At 25.7% G+C, this 16931-nt stretch overlaps 1 protein-coding gene across 1 annotated transcript; it reads left to right on the forward strand.

Annotated features, from left to right (window-relative positions):
- Positions 1-6827: 6827 nt before the first annotated feature.
- Positions 6828-15645, forward strand: LOC145832701 (eukaryotic translation initiation factor 3 subunit D-like). Its single transcript, XM_082940009.1, has 10 exons — positions 6828-6983; positions 9428-9580; positions 9918-10184; positions 10496-10663; positions 10959-11177; positions 13395-13521; positions 13708-13835; positions 14350-14495; positions 14749-14950; positions 15268-15645. Exons 1-10 carry the CDS (start codon positions 6861-6863, stop codon positions 15382-15384), a joined length of 1650 nt encoding a protein of 549 aa, XP_082796135.1. The 5' UTR covers positions 6828-6860; the 3' UTR covers positions 15385-15645.
- Positions 15646-16931: the final 1286 nt, after the last annotated feature.

Raw genomic sequence — 16931 nt, forward strand, 5'->3', positions numbered from 1 at the left:
AATTGTTAAAATATTATTTATATAACTGCCAAATTTTATATTAACAAATTGAGCATCTACCCTACTTGAACAAGCAGTTTTTTTATGCTTTTTAGTATTGATGATTTGTGGTAAGGAGACTTCCATAGTGAAACTGTGATAAATACACAAAAGTTTATCTTGCAGAATTTTAAAATCACAGTGTTTTTTGTTTAGGTAAATGATAATGTTCTTTATAATTAAGCACAAAGTCTAGTATTTTATGTAAGAAGTTTATGTATATACTTGACTGTTAGATGATTGAAATCCTGTATAAACTGTTTTAACCTGTATAAAAATTAGATTGTAAGCTTTATATAGTTTGAAGTGTTTGATTATGTATTTTAAAATAAGTTTAGATTTAGAGTTTGATTTAGAAAATTTAGGTATAATTAAGTAAAAAGTTAGGAAATTTTTCTCAGCTTGATCTGTGCCAACCCTGGAAATAGTCTTTTTTGCTTATTTAGGTTGTGCCATCCACCTTTTAAACTTAAATAATTTGATTGTTAAAGCCTCAAAAATTAATTTGAATTATTTTAACCGTAAAAAGTGACTGATTGATTTTCGCATCATTAAAGGAGGTTAAGTGTGTACATTATTTTTGTTTTGTACATTATTTTTGTTACATTATTTATTGCCAACCCTGGAAATAGTCTTTTTTGCTTATTTAGGTTGTGCCATCCACCTTTTAAACTTAAATAATTTGATTGTTAAAGCCTCAAAAATTAATTTGAATTATTTTAACCGTAAAAAGTGACTGATTGATTTTCGCATCATTAAAGGAGGTTAAGTGTGTACATTATTTTTGTTTTGTAATCATATAAAAGTGTATTAAAAGTATCTGCAAAATTTACTTGGACTATTATTTTGTTTTAAGTACAGGGTTCCCACTTCCCTATAAATCCTAAGAAACTTGCAATATTCTCAGGGTTGCCAAAAAACAAGGAATCCTGGAAAAACCAGGAATTTGACAGTTTAGGCTTAGAAAAACCTGGAATTTAAATCAGTTTTGCATTTTAAGTATTAAAATTTTGATTTTTCACAAAAAATCTATAGAATAGATTATATTTTTTGTCATCAAATTTTTTCAATAAAAAACACACTTAAAGAAGCTTAATCATATCTTTTCAATGTTGTTATACTGTTAAACACAGTTTTTACAATTAACTTATTTTAAAACTAAAAATAGATCCTATAACATGTAAATTAAAAAACCTGGAAGAAATTTTGAAAACCTGGAGGAAATTTTCAAAAAACATTTGGCAACTCTGTATTCTGAAAAATTTCTATATATCTCTAGAAAAAATTGAAAAATATGTGAAAATCTCTACAAATCATGTTTTGCTTTGTGATTGAAATTTTTGTGATAATATAACCAATATAATTTTTTGTTTTATAATTTTTTTTTGTTTTATAAATTTTATTTGTATTTGTATGTTTTGTACTTCTTTGAGAGTGCATAACATAAAGAGCATTTTTAAAATTTTAGCATCACTTTTTTGTATGAATTATAAGTATTCTTACTTTTTTGTATGATTTTATGAGTAGTAAAAGTACATTTTTGCACGAAAATTGTTTAGTGACATTACATGCTCAAGGCTTAACTTACTAAGGTTGGCTCTTTTTGCCTCAAAAAATTAAAGAAATTGTAAAATAGAAATATTAAAATGACAACATTACATGTTTCATTACACAGGTGTTTAAAATATTTTTTAGCAGTTTAGGAGTTTTGTTTACCTTATATATATTTTTTTAGAATAAGTTAAAGTTATAGATAATTAAGAATATATAAGATTTAGATTTTGTACAGTAGCTACCACAAGCTTCAGAAAAGCTGTGTTGACAAACTGAAGAGACAGTAAGTTCAATTCTATCTTGCTAAGATAGATGTTATTAGGATATATGTTTGTTTGTTAGGCTATGCTAAAATTGTTAAAATGTTTTTTTTAGTTGAATTTGTTTTAATTTAAGGTTGTATCAGGTGATGCATAATCAAAAGAATATTTTAGTTGTTGGGACATAGGGGTAGGTAAAACACTTTTTTTAAAATTTGATCTTATTTTATATAGTTTTTACTAAGCTACAAGATGCTTTTTACAAATTTAAAAGTTTCAAAATAATTTTTGAGATATAGCCGGTTAAAGTTGGAAGCAACAATAGAATCCTTACGGAAGACTCAAACTAAAAAGGCAAAAATAGACTATTTCACTAAGAATCTATCTTCTCCTGCGTTTTTTGAGATAACTACCTCAAAATTTCAGGAAATGTTCCTTGATATATAAAATTCTGTCTGAAAGAATTAAAAAAAACAAAAAAACAAAAAATACTTTTTTATTTTTGAAATTTTACAATTTAATTAAATTTTTAAAATATTGCAAGAAAATTTCCTGAAAATTTGAGGTAGTTATCTCAAAAAATGTAGGAAATAGGTTTTTAGTAATTTCTAGTTATTTGCCGTTTTAGTTTGGCCTTCCATAAGGAACCTATTGTTGCACCTGGCTATATCTCAAAAATTATTTTGAATTTTTGAAATCTGTAAAACATCTTGTAGCTTAGTAAAAACTTTATAAAATAAGATCAATTTGTGAAAAAAAGTGTTAACCCCCTATGCTGTTGAAATATTATTTGAAATTAAATTTTTATTATTTTTAGTGTACATATCTACTATGTTGTTACTAAGAAATAAAAAACTGAAGAGTTTAAATTTTTATTTTTTTGCTATATAAAATAGATTAGGCCGTTCAAAAACAATTCAAAATTCTTCTTGTATCTTAACTATTATATTGATCTACTAGAATATTACTCCTGCACGTAGTTTAATACTGTCTATAGCATCAAGTATTCATTATATCATAAGCTATATAAAATAGACATAAAGATTGTGAATCATCAAACTCTATTCTATAATAATGTAAGTTTAACAACTTTGATGGTAAAAAATATAGTAATACAAACAAATAAATTTATAACAAAACTAAATTAAAGAAGAGTATGAACAGTAGCTTAATATAGTTGTTCTCTAACACTATCTATCAAACATAATTTTTTAATAATTTCCCTATAAATTTGCTATACTTCATAGATTTCCATGTATATATATTTTTAAATTCTTGTGGGAACCCTGTAAGTAGTTTTAATATATTTAAAAAGTTGAAAAATAAAGTTTTATTTGACGTACTAAAAAAATTAGAGAAACTTGCACATTACACACTTATGCTACTCAGGATAAATTAAGCTAGTTTGAGTCAGATTTTATAAAATACTTTTGTTAATCTCAGGTTAGTTTTTTTGACTTTCTAGCTTTTCCTAAAGTTTAAGTTTTATGAGCTCGTGTTTTTTTTTTCTGGTAGTGAAAGATAATAAAGCTTAATTGACATTACTTTTTTTATGTTTTCTCAAAATATCATACCAGGTGTAACTCTGGTTGGTTTTTGTCATCAAAGAGTGATAACCTTAATATTATAATGGGGAGCATGTCAACTATACACAAACACATTTTTGCACTGAGGGTCAAACATGCACAAAGTAAAACTTTTGCACATAAGGATATTTTGCACAAGGAGTCACTTTTGAACAAAATCACTTTTGCACAATAGAAGAAAAAAAAAAAAAAAAAAAACTTACAGGGTTGCCAAAAAACTTGAAAACCTAACTGGAATTACCTGGAAAAACCTGGAATTTTGAACAAAAATCACTAAAAAACTTGGAATTTTAAACAATTTTTACATGTGTAGAAAAATTTTGATTTGACACAAAGAATCTACCATAAAAATGAAATTTTCTGTCATCATCAAAATTTTTTTTTATTAAAAAACACATTTGAAGTAGTTTTACAGTATCTTTTCAATGTTTTTATACTATTTAACACAGTTTTCTACCTTAAAATTTAAATTTAAACTAAAATTAAACCAAAAAGTGTGTATTTTTTTCAAAAAACCTGGAGAAAATTTGCTAGAAACATTTGGAAACCTTGTTGTTAAAAAAAGGTATAAAAAAAGATAAAAATAGTTACCAACTAAGAGTAAGGGTTGGGGGTAACAGTGATTATAAATAAATAAAAAACTAAATAAATTATATAGAAAATATATAGATAAACAATAAATTAACAAAAAAAAAAAAAAAAAACCGACCAAGTAAGGGTTAAGGGTAACAGTGATAGTAAAAGTAAAAAATAACTAATAAAATTTATTAATAAAAAAAAGTAATAAAAGAACTCAATAAATTAATAAAAAAACAAAGAAAAAAGTTACCAACTGAGGGTTAAGACTAACGGTGATTGAGATAAAAGATAAGAAAAAAAATTAATGAACTATAAAAATTTTTAATCCTTGCAAAATTGACACCCTGTGCAAATTTGACGCCGTGCATAAGTGTCCCTTTGTGCATATTTGAGACCTACCTATTGTAGTGTTATTACTTAAATTGAATTATAAAATTATTTTTATTGGCAAAGGGTGGAATACCTTGCTTTTTACAACCAAACCAAAAACACCAAAAAAATTGTTTCACTTAAAGTGTGTACAGAATGTGTACTTAAAGTATATCTTATCCTTCATTTTTTAAACTATCTTCTTCATTTTTTTACAGTAAGTCCTATACTTGAATTTTTTCAATGATTATATTGTATTTTATAATACTAAAATATGTGTGACTAAAATAAATGTGAGCTAGTTGCTAATTTTTGAATTTCCTAGTTAATTAACTATAGGTAATTTGCTGTTCATGCATTTGTATTTAAAATCTTTAAATCAAAATTTGTACACCTGAAGTGTTAAACAAAATTTCTACATTCCATAAAATCTGACTTGTAGTTAATACTTAATTCTTCCATTCAAGTAAGAGTAAATATTATTTTTATAAATACATCTTTTATCTCCATCTATGCTCTTAACAGTTTATAATTGTTGCTATTTTTACTTTAATTTTGTATTTAACTATATATAAAGTTATTTAATATATTATACTTAGAATATTGTATTTATTTTATTTTTTGTCAGATTTAAATATGGAAAACACTAATGACTTTCAAAGTTTGATAAATGATTCAGAGTTGCCAACATTAATACAAAATGATAAAAGCAAAAAGTCCTCAAATAAAAATGATAAGTCTGTATATAGAGAACAAGATATTTATCTTCCAATTGCAAATGTTGCTCGCATAATGAAAAACTCAGTTCCTCAAAATGGAAAAATTGCCAAAGAGTCTAAGGAATGTGTACAAGAATGTGTTTCAGAGTTTATAAGTTTCATTACATCAGAAGCTGCTGAACATTGCTCCCATGAAAAAAGAAAAACTATTAATGGTGAAGATATTTTATATGCTATGGCTACACTAGGCTTTGATAACTATATAGAGCCTTTAAAACTACATTTGCATCAGTTTAGAGAGGTTCTTAAGACAGAAAAAAATGCAAGTAGTATGATGTTTTCTGAAGCCAATTCAAACACAGATGTTGACAGTCAACTGACTGGCCTTGATCAATTAGTTGATATAAGTTCACCAACAAACATTTTGCATTCATCACAAAGTCATCTTATTTATCATTCTAATCAACAATTTGAACAACTTGATGATTTAAATGATTTATAAATATTTTTTACTGATATTTCCATGGAGTGCAAGTTTAAAGGATGAAAAATTTACTAAAGATTTGTAATTCTATTTCTAGTAAAACTTGAAGTGTTAAAGTTTATATATATATTTTAAACACCAGTCTAGTAAAAAAACTTGGTTGTTTTATTTTATTAAATTTTTTATGTTATAAATTACTTAATAACTTTAAGTTTTAGTATATTGGTCATAATAGTTTTTAGAGGCTAAAACTAGACATACACTTTATTATATAAAGGCCAATATTATAACAAAGAATAAATATTTTTTACTAGGTGTTTGCTCCTTATTTAAGTAATACTTAGTAGTGCTGCAAAGTTTTATAACTTATTAAAACTATTCTACTTAAAATTTATACACATTATGTAAGTGTATAATAGAATAGTTTTAATAAATTAAACAAAGTTTTGTGAACCTTTTTCTTTGTATTAAATTCAAAAACTACAAGGTTTTTATAATTGAGGTACTTGTCGATTGTCATTCTAAATAGATGTTTTTGTGCTTGAGTGTATTTTGTTATTCAGTTTAAGATTCAGTTATAAATGTTAACATAAAATTTTCGGATAGATTTTTATAATAACAGTATTTTTACAAGTTCTTACAAAGGATATAGCTTTAACTAAAAAATAAATTTGAATTTCAAGTATTTTTGACATGATTCAAGAGTTAAGTGGTTAAAAACTGTTACTGCCTAATTAACACGAGTTCATTAGTTTTGTAAAGGATAAGTTATATTTATGAAATACAATTAGATTTCTTAAATACAATCATGAAATCCAAACTATCTTTTTAGACATTTTTATTATAATTTTTTCTTTAAACGAAAATAATTTGAAGTTTCAAAGTTATTGTTTTTAGTAGTTAAGTTACTATAAGATCTAATCTGGAAATGTTTTTTGTTAACTTTTTTTTTCTTTGCTGTTATGTAAATTCAAAAATTAGAAGAACTTTCTCATTTAATTTAAGCATACCTTTTCACATTTCAGTACTTAAATTTTATTTCAGTATATAATATGGTTATCTTAAACTTTTCTAAAAGTATGAAGTAAGAAAAAATATGATTTATACAATTTTACATAACAAATTCGTTTTATTTTGGTTAATATCGTGAATTTGAAACACAATAAGGTGCTGAAAATTGAACACAAATTACCTTTGATAATGTATTTTTTTTAATTTTGTTTTCTTATTTAGATTTTGTAATTGATTATAGAATAGTATCACATATTACATGGCCAGTTTTGCAGTACCAGAAATTCAAGACAATCCTTTGGGATGGGGTCCAGTAGGTGTTCCTTCAAAGTTTGAAAATATGCCGTACCAGCCTTTTAGTAAAGGAGATCGTTTAGGAAAGGTAGTTTTAACTTGAAGTATTATTTATTATAATTATTAGTTTAATACTTTAATATTATTTGAAAATATGAATTTGTTTTTAAAATGAATACAAAAATATAATGACAAATTTACACAGTATAATCTTTTTATTAAACTAACACATGTTTTTTAACACACTTCAACAAAGCTCTGTAAAAAAATAAATTCTGTAAGGAAACAATAGAAGCTAGAGTAGGTTTATATATCTTTATTAAAAAAATAGTCATTACTAGAGATTATTGTAGATTATTAATTAATAATATATTCAATTTATAATATTAATTCTGACTGTTATAAAACTGTATAATGTTTGTAATTAATAAATGTAAATTATAGTTTAGTCAAGAAAATACAAAATAAAATAGCAAATCAAAATACAAACTACTTACATGAAAGTTAAAGAAATACTAATTTATAAGACTAAATGGTTGTTAAGTATTAGAAAAGTTAATTATTAATTGCGTCACAATGTTATGTTCTAATACATTAACATTTAAATTCCTTTACCTTGCGTTGTAAGATAGATAATCTAGTCTTTATGTCTAGAAAAAACATCATGGCACTTAATTAAACATAGTTTTTCATAATTATTTTAAATACATAGTAAGTTGAAACATAATATAATAACGCAATTATTAAATAATTAAAAAAAAATATTTAACAACAATTTAGTCTTATGAATTGTGTTTCTTCAAATTCATATAAGTAGTTTATATTTTGATTTGTTATTATATTTTGCATTTTACTTTACTCTGTTATAATTTTTATTTAATAATTACAAATACTATATAGTTTTATAACAGTTGGATCTAACATTATATATTGTATCTGTTATTAACCATTAATCTGAAATGATCTATAGTAATTATTCCTATTTGTAATAAAGACATACATACACATACTTAAGATTCTATTCTTTCCTTATAGTATCATTTTTTACAGAGATCCGTTGAAGAAACTTGAGTTAGTTTAATAAAGAAAGAGTACTGTGTAAATTTGTTTTTATATAATCCAGTGAACATGTTTTGCTAGGGTCTCTATAGCAAACGATTAACTTTAAATTTGGATAATTAAACAAAAATATATGTCATGTTAATTCAGTTTTACAACCAAAAAACATAACTGATTTAGTTAAAACAGGGTTGTCATTAAACCTTGAATCCTGGAAAAACCTGGAATTTAGCAATTTGGGCTAAAAGAACCTGGTAAAGCCTGGAATTTTGAAGAAAGTTACTAAAAAACCCGGAAAAACCTTGATTTTAAACAATTTTCACATGTTAAGTAGTAAAATTTTGGTTTGACACAAAAAATCTATCATATAGATTAGTTTTTTTTTTCTTTTCAAAAAAAAAAACATTTGAAGCAGCTTTACAATATCTTTTCAATGTTGTTATACTATTTAGCGCAGTTTTAAACCTTTAACTAACTTCAAACTAAAAATATTTCAAACGTGTAATTACAAAAACTGGAAGAAATTTAGAAAACCTGGAAAAAATTTCTCAAAAACCAGTGGCCAACCCTGTTTAAAAAAATCTAGAAATAAAGTAATATTTAATTTAAAAACTTTAAAATTTTTAAGTTAAGAATAAATTCGAATCTTAATTATATTAAAAAGAAAATATCTAATAACAATATACTATTAAATAATATAATCTAATTAAGTAGTCATATTTTTTAAAGAAACTTAGTTAACCTTGTAGCATTCATCCCTTATATCTAACAAACTTCTCAAAGTTGTAAAAACTGTATGGTAGCTAAGAAATAGTTCACAAAGTAAAATCAACCTGTAAATCTTTTTTATTTTATTTTATTTGTTTTATTTCCAAAGCTTTGTTTTTATATCTCAAATTTTGCTTTAATTAATATTAAGACTATTTTATTCAATACAAGTATTAATAAAATTTTATATTACTTTTGAAAATTGTTAGATAAGCATCCAACAAACATGCAAACTCTCTATTATAGCATATGTTGAAAACTTCCTTTCATACCCTTATAAAATATTCTTTATATTTTCTTAAGTGCAGGTTGATATTTAAGTGATTTGCTGAAAGTTTAATTAAAACAATAATTTATAGTGTTTCTTAACATCGTAGTTAAAAAAGTTTTTAAGTTAAAAAATACTTACAAATTAAATATGTGGTTGACTTAACAAGCAATAAGTAAAAAATTGTCTTATTAGTTTATTTTTCAATGTGATATTGTTTGTTTAATTAGAAAAAAAAAAGAACTTGAACATTTTCAAAACATTTATTTGCAAAACATCTATTTCACAAAAAAAATCTTTAAAAATGCTAATAAATGCTTTGTATTTTCTTAAGTTTAGTTTAATAAATAAAGAACTACTGAAGCTAGATTATAAAATTTTTAAGTTTAAAAATATGGTATTTCATATCTCACAAATAAACATGTAACAATATTTAGGTAGCTGATTGGAATCAGCAAAATACATATTATCATGAGCGTAGATCCAACCAAAAGTACAGTGGTGCTTACGGCAGTGGAAATCAATCTAACCAATATTCTTACTATCATGGTGAAGATGAGTCAACTTTCAAGCTTGTTGATAACACTAAAGTAAATTTTTTAAAATACAATATGATATATTTTTAAAATATTTCGGCAATTCTAATTTCAAATCATAATTTTCAAACAATGTAAATAAACTTCGAAAAAGTTTTTGTTTTTAAATAGTTAAAACATTTTGTTGTAGTTATCACGAGTTAACTTTTAAAACATTTAATAATTTATAAAGTTATAATTTTTTTAATGTGTATTTTAGTTATATTTAAAACGAAAATACGAAAGGTTTTTTTCGGAATATATTTTATTGGAATAAAACAAGCTTGAATTTTTTTTTACACTTGAATTTTTTTCTTAGCAATTTCCATAACATCTATAATAAACTTTACAGGTTCAAAAACCGCAGTATCAGCGCAACAGGTGGAAGTTTAACCAGTTCAAAAATCGTCAGCAGCAACAACAGAGGCAATTGAACCAGCAGCTTCTTTCCAATCAGCCTCAGACTAAGCTTGAGAAGAAGAAGGAGAGAGAAAGGCAGATTGCTGTAAGAAAAATGCAGAAACAGTATGGAGCAACCAAATTTAGGTATAAAGAGAGGCAATTGCAGATGCAACAGAAAAAACGAGCTGCTTCAGTTGCTGTTAATGATGACTGGGATGTAAGATGTTTTAGTATTTAGTAGCTTTAATTTTATCTTTTTAATTAAAGGTTTAAAAACGCTAGCTTTAAATTAAGTCAAGAGTGCATAAAATAAAAAGAGTTATTTTTATGTAGTACAATTATACAATTATTATATTAATACGTTTATAATACTAAAATTTAAGTTTTTATCTTTTAAATTTAGGATAAATGTAGTTATTTAAATGTTAGAACTGCAAAACTTGATTTTAACTATTTTTTTACTGTTTTTAATATATTTAAGTTGTTGGATGTGCTTTCTAGTTTGTTTAAACAAATATTTGTTTTCAGATGATCGACGAAATTGAATTTTCTCGATTTACTAAGCTTAAGAAGGAAGTTGCTGAGCCACAAGACTTGTATGTGTGTGGTGAACTTCAATACTATGACAAAAACTACGATAGAGTAGCTGTGAAGAACTCTAAACCTTTGAAAAATCTCAATACTACTACTAATAAGGTACTATGTATTTTTGTTTTAATATTGCCAGAGAGGTTTTTTGTAAAACATGATTATTACTAACTTTTAAATTATAGTAGCAACTAATTTAAACATACTGTGTTCACTTTTCAATGCATATATTAAAAAAAAAGTTGTTGATGTTGAGATTTGATGTTATTTTAATAGTCAAATGTCAAAACCTATAAATTTTTTAAATATAGTCCGATATTTTTTTAATAATTTGATGGCTAGAAAACCTTTATATTCGTAATATAATTTTATGTTGTATAGCTTTTATTGTGTAAATTTTTAGATGACAACTTCAAACGACTTGGTGCTACGAAAGCTTGCGGGTCAATGCAATGTCATGGCAACCGATTCAATCCTAGCAACTCTTATGTGCTGTACAAGGTCTGCTTATTCTTGGGACATTATTGCCCATCGCATCGGTAACAAGCTCATCTTTGACAAGCGCGAAAAATCCAATTTTGATTTGTTAACTGTCAGTGAAACAGCCAATCAGCCACCTGAGGTTTGTTTATTATCATATTAATTTTTTTTTCGTAGTGTTTTATTAAATATTTAAATGATGATAAAATAAAAAAATTTAAATACCGCATACTGTACATATTGCTCTACTACATTTATTAAATTACAATTCTTTAAACCATTTATCTGATTATTTTCTAGCAGTACTACTTATATAACACAGCTAAGTTGTTTGTATGACTTAAATAAATTGGAACAAAAACAAATCGAAACAATCTTTATATAAAATTAAAACTTAAATGGTTTTAAGTCTGAAGGAACTAAGGGTTTTTTAAAGCCATAGGGTTTTACCAAAAATTTAACACTCGCTCTTAAATGAAAGCTTAATGTATGAACTATGAGTCTATTTTTATAGAATATAATATTAAAAAGTTAAAATTTTGTCTTTAATAATTATTTTTCTAACATTACTAATAAGTTTATGTAATTACGAAGACTATTGTTTTATTATTAGTGACAGTGAAAAAGTTAGCTCTTTATTATTCGAGAAATTAAATTCCCTACATGGTGCTATCCTGTTCACCAAAGAAACTGAAGTAATTAATCAAATATCGTTCTTGGATGTTTCGATCAAAAGAAATGATAATAAATGTATCACGTCAGTATTCAGAATACCTTCTTTAACGGGTCAATATCTAAACTTACAATCTTATAGAGAAAAATTGGTTTATTAAAACCTTATTTCACAGAGCTAAGAAAATATTTTCTCCAGAAGCTTTTGAAATTGAATTTAATGTTATAAATTAAATGCTAATAAAGCACGGATATCCTAATCCTTTGATTGATGGAGTTAACAAAACTGAAATTAAGAGATTAAATTACATAAACCTTATGGTCCTGAGAAATGTTCAGTTCTTTTAATTTTTCCTTATGTATATAAAAAATCAACTCAGATTGAAAGAAATATAAAAAGTTAACGGAAAAACGTGTGCTGCTAAACATAGAGTTATTTTAACATCAAGTTCTGTGTTGAGTCGTTAAGGTCAACACTTCATATCGAACAAACCTAAAACTTGCGTGGTTTATACGGTTAAATGCTGTTGCTCAAACAGTTATATTGGTCAAACCTCTAGGCACCTTGAAACCAGAATTAAAAAGCAAATTCAAAAATGTGTTAAAGAACATACTAACAATCAGCACAAGACAATTAGTATAGCAACTTCATATGCAATGAATAGATCTTCAATATCTGAACATTTAGTTAAAAATCCAATTTGTGGAAAAAGTTATAATGAAACAAATTTAAAATATTAAGAAGTTGTACTAATTTTTTGACCTGGTCAAAATTGAAGCCATATACATTCATTTAAATAAAACAAAGTTGTGTAAGCAGAAAAAAATTGATTTTTCAATATCCTTGTTTAGTTAATTAATGCTCTCATGTTATATTTAATTATGTTTATTTAGAATTTTAATTACTTTTTAGTATTTTGTTTTGTCTTTTGCTTGATTAACTAATTTGTGATGCAGTTATAAGGCTATAAAAGATTTTCTTTATTTTGTTACACACTGATGAAAATTTGTTGAAATATATTTGTTTGAAGACCTTGTTTGTTTTAAATTTATATAAGTCAATTTTCTACGAAAAAAAAAAAAACTTTCAGGATTGCCATAAAAGTTTGAAAAATATAGAGTTTGATAATTTAGACGAAAAGAAAAACCTAGAATTTTAAACAAATTTAAATGTAAAATAATGAATTTTAGGTATCATTTACAATTTTATTTATTATTAAACACATTTAAAGTAACACTACAGTATTTTTCCAATATTTTTATACTAAAAATAAAAAAGAAAACTTTTACTTTCAACGACCTGGAATTTTTTAAAACCTATGGCAATCAGGCTACTTTTTCAACTCTTGAGCTAGAGGCCTCGAGTTTCAATTTGTAGTACTGTTATAAATCTTTATAATAGCGAACTTTTACTGTTTGACTATTTGAGAAGTTTATAAAGTTTTTTAATATAAAGTTTTGCGGACTTAGAGTAGTTCAAAAGTAGAAAATGATGATCAGAGAAACCAAAAATATTCTTGTTAAAACTTAGCTATCATTTATGTAGTGCTGTATTACTTTTTTTCTTGTTAAAAAATATTATATACATACTTTTCTATATAGTTTATTGTATTGTGTTAATCTGTAATTTTAATAGTATTTCTTAAAAACATAAGTTTACAAAGTTTTAATTATTGAAATTTTCTAGGGAGAAGGATTGAATTCACCAATGAACCTGGCGACTGAAGCAACTAAGATCGACCACAGCTTCCTCCAACAAGTTTTGAAACCCGGAAATACCCACAAAATGAAGAACCCTGCTGCTTCAGTGTCAGGTGGTTTAGCTATACTTTGATCGATTACTTATTAAGTTACAACAATACTGATAATTATTCATCTTCTTAATCTATAGTTTTACTTTTTTAAGCTATTTGAAAACACTAATTATATATTCTATCTTTTAAAAGAATATGCAATGCTCAGTTGACTCCTTTTTAATGTTGGAACAACTATTTTCCCAGGTGAAGCCCCGAAGGCGTTCAGATACCGTAAATGGGATCTCGGTAATGGAATCCAGTTGGTTGCCAGAACTGAACACGACGCTGTTATGGTTGGCCCTACTGGCGAGGATACTTACATTAACGTCAAGGTAAATTTTCGTTTTAAGCTCTATGTATTTAGGTAGTTAATTCAATTTTATATTAGCGTAAATATAAATGCCCGAATAAATTTGTTTTATTTTTGTGGAATAGTTTTTTATAACTTGCAAAATACTATTTAATAAAATAAAGTATACTACGTTTATGAATAAAAAAAAATATTTAAGTATATTTCACTCAAATTACATTATTAGTAAATTAGTTTTTGAAAGTTTTATATGTAACTTTATGCAAATAATTTGTTTGAGGATGTTTAACTAAATATTTCTATATTTTTAAAACTATTTGAAAACTAAATAAATAATCAATTGTTAAGTTTTAATTTTGAACCTTTTTTTTCAGAAATTTATTACTTTAAATGAAGTATGCATTTATAGATGATTAAGTGTGTAGATAATAAAGTATTTGTTAACAACATTTATCATGTAATTAGTATCATACAATAGTAAAAGTTTTACATACATTTTGATTGAGTAGTTTTTGAATATTTTACAACATTAAAAGGCATTGAACGAGTGGGATCATCGCAGTTGCAACGGAGTTGAATGGAGAAGGAAATTGGACACTCAGCGCGGAAGCGTGTTGGCTACTGAATTGAAAAATAATAGCAACAAGCTGGCTAAGTGGACCATGTGCGCTTTACTGGCAGGGTTTGTTTACTAGACTTTTGATTAACTTATAATTTTCAATAAGTATAATGGCTTATAGAATTTCCTCCAAGTAATTAAATATATTGAATTGTTTTACTTAAACTAAATGGATGAGTTTTTCCATAGTATTCTCAAACATTGAGCCAAATAGTGATTGTTTCAAAAACAAGATTTTTTAATTATGGCAGTCCTTTTGAATAACTGATATAATAAAATTGCAACTACTTTCGTAAATAAACTTGGTACGTTTCAGGTCGGAGTACATCAAGATGGGGATGGTGGCGAGAAGCAACATCAACGACAGCAAATCGCACGACATCATCGGAGCGCTGCAGTTTATTCCGAGGGAGTTCGCCAACCAGATCAACTTGAACGTGGGCAACGCGTGGGGCATACTCAGGTGCATCATCGACCTGTGCATGAAGCAGGACAAGGGAAAATATCTTATTTTGAAGGTTTGAAAATAAACTGTCTGGTTGTGTTTAATTTTTATTGGAAACCAGTTTTCTTTTGAGTAAAAAAAGTAGAATAGTGTCAACTCTTGACTTTTAGAGATGCATACTAGATAAATATATTTATAAGTATCTCATTTTAAAGGTTTAAACTTATGTCTGGTTGTGTTTTAATCTTTTTAGAAATATGTTGTCTTCGATAGTGATTAAAATTGATATTATTAATAAAACTATTTAAGATATTTATAGGAAATACAACTTTATCGATAACTTTGCATTATTTCTCATACTTAAACTATTCAACTAAAATTAATTGTCAGGATCCAAACAAGCCGATCATTCGATTGTACAGACTTCCAAGCGGTGAGTTCAGCGACGATGAAGAAGACGAGGAAGAATCGTCAGACGAAGAAGGATCCGATGAAGGCGACGAGTAAATATTTCTGCCGCGTACACAAATTGCAGTTTAATTATAGTATAAATATAACCTAAAAATTACTTTCTATTATCTGAGACTATTTATTTATTAAGAATTTTCAAAAAATATAGTCTTTCTTTCAAACATTTTTGTATGTAATAGGCTATTATTAGTAAAAGTCGTTTTTATCTTTATCTTTCCTTAAACAGGTGTTATTGTAATTATAAAAAAAATATATAGTTATGATGTAGTTTTTCAATAAACTTCAGGTCAATTTCAAGGGTTTGTTTTTAGTGTTAAAATAAGTATTTATATGCAAGTCCTGCATGATAGTTAATTAATAATATACTATTTTCAAACATTGAACTAATTGTAAAAAAAAAGTTTATTTTATTGACACTAATTTGAGGTAGGTTTTAAAAAAAAAAGTTAAAATACAACAACCCGTCTATAATCAAAATAAATTTTAAAAAAAGTTTTAATTTAAATAAATAAAATTAACAATGATTAATAGATCTAGCGATTGCTGGTTACAGTTTTTGTTGGTATTAAACAGTGGGCTGAAAACGGGGATCAAGTGGCCATTGACATAAAACTGTCATAAAAAGCACTATAATACAATTTAAAGTTACACTTAGTGTTACAATAAGAATAATGTTTGTTTTTATTTAAAAAATAGTTTAAATTTTAATATTTAATCAAACTTTAAAGAAAGAAACTTATAAAAAAAAAAGTTTTAATTGGCTACCTCAAGAGAGTCACATTTACTTCCATTCTAGTTTAAATATGAATGAATTTTCAATATCAAGCCGGGTGAAACTATACTCTAAATACAGTTTATTTTTAATTTAAGGCTGATCTTTGTATATCAAAGTTTTTATTATTAATTACGTTACATTTGTACTAGTTTATCAAAAGAAAAAAACCGTAAACATTTTGAACTATAAAAACATTAATTCGTTGCAAAAAACAAAATAATTTAGCCTGTGATTAAAAAAATCACTTTAAATTTACTAGAAAATATAAGTCAAACAGTAAGTTCTTAAAACTTCTTTGAAATTGAGTTTCTCAAATAAATAAAACACTATTCAGTAGCACAAAGCATATGTAAAACGTTTCCCATTCTGAACTACATGATGAATTTTTTCATTTAGCTGCAAACAACTTCGCGCAGTATGTCCGACTTCTTTACAATAAGTGCAATTCAGTCTGTTTAAAGTGTTGTTAACATCGTAGTCACTCTTGTCCCATAATCGATTAAAACGGTCTGTTAAATTTTCATACTGAGAAGTTTTATTTGAAAAGTTCATTCTGTACTGTCTTAAAAACTTGTTGTTAGCTTTTAATCCACTTTCGGTGTAATTTAGCAAACCTCTACCGTTGTTTTTGTCAATTAGTTCAGCACAACTAACATCAGAAATATGCTTCGTCAGCAGAGTCCTATTATTGGTGTTTAGCAAAGTTTTGACTACGTTACCTGTTGTAGAAGTTACACCGAGGCCTGTGGGATACGATTTTCAAGAAAACCTTTAATTTGCTAAAATAGTAAAAAATAAAATATTTCAA

This window comes from Thalia democratica, chromosome 3, assembly GCF_965202585.1.
Source record: "Thalia democratica chromosome 3, ktThaDemo2.hap1.1, whole genome shotgun sequence".
Classification (NCBI taxonomy): domain Eukaryota; kingdom Metazoa; phylum Chordata; class Thaliacea; order Salpida; family Salpidae; genus Thalia; species Thalia democratica.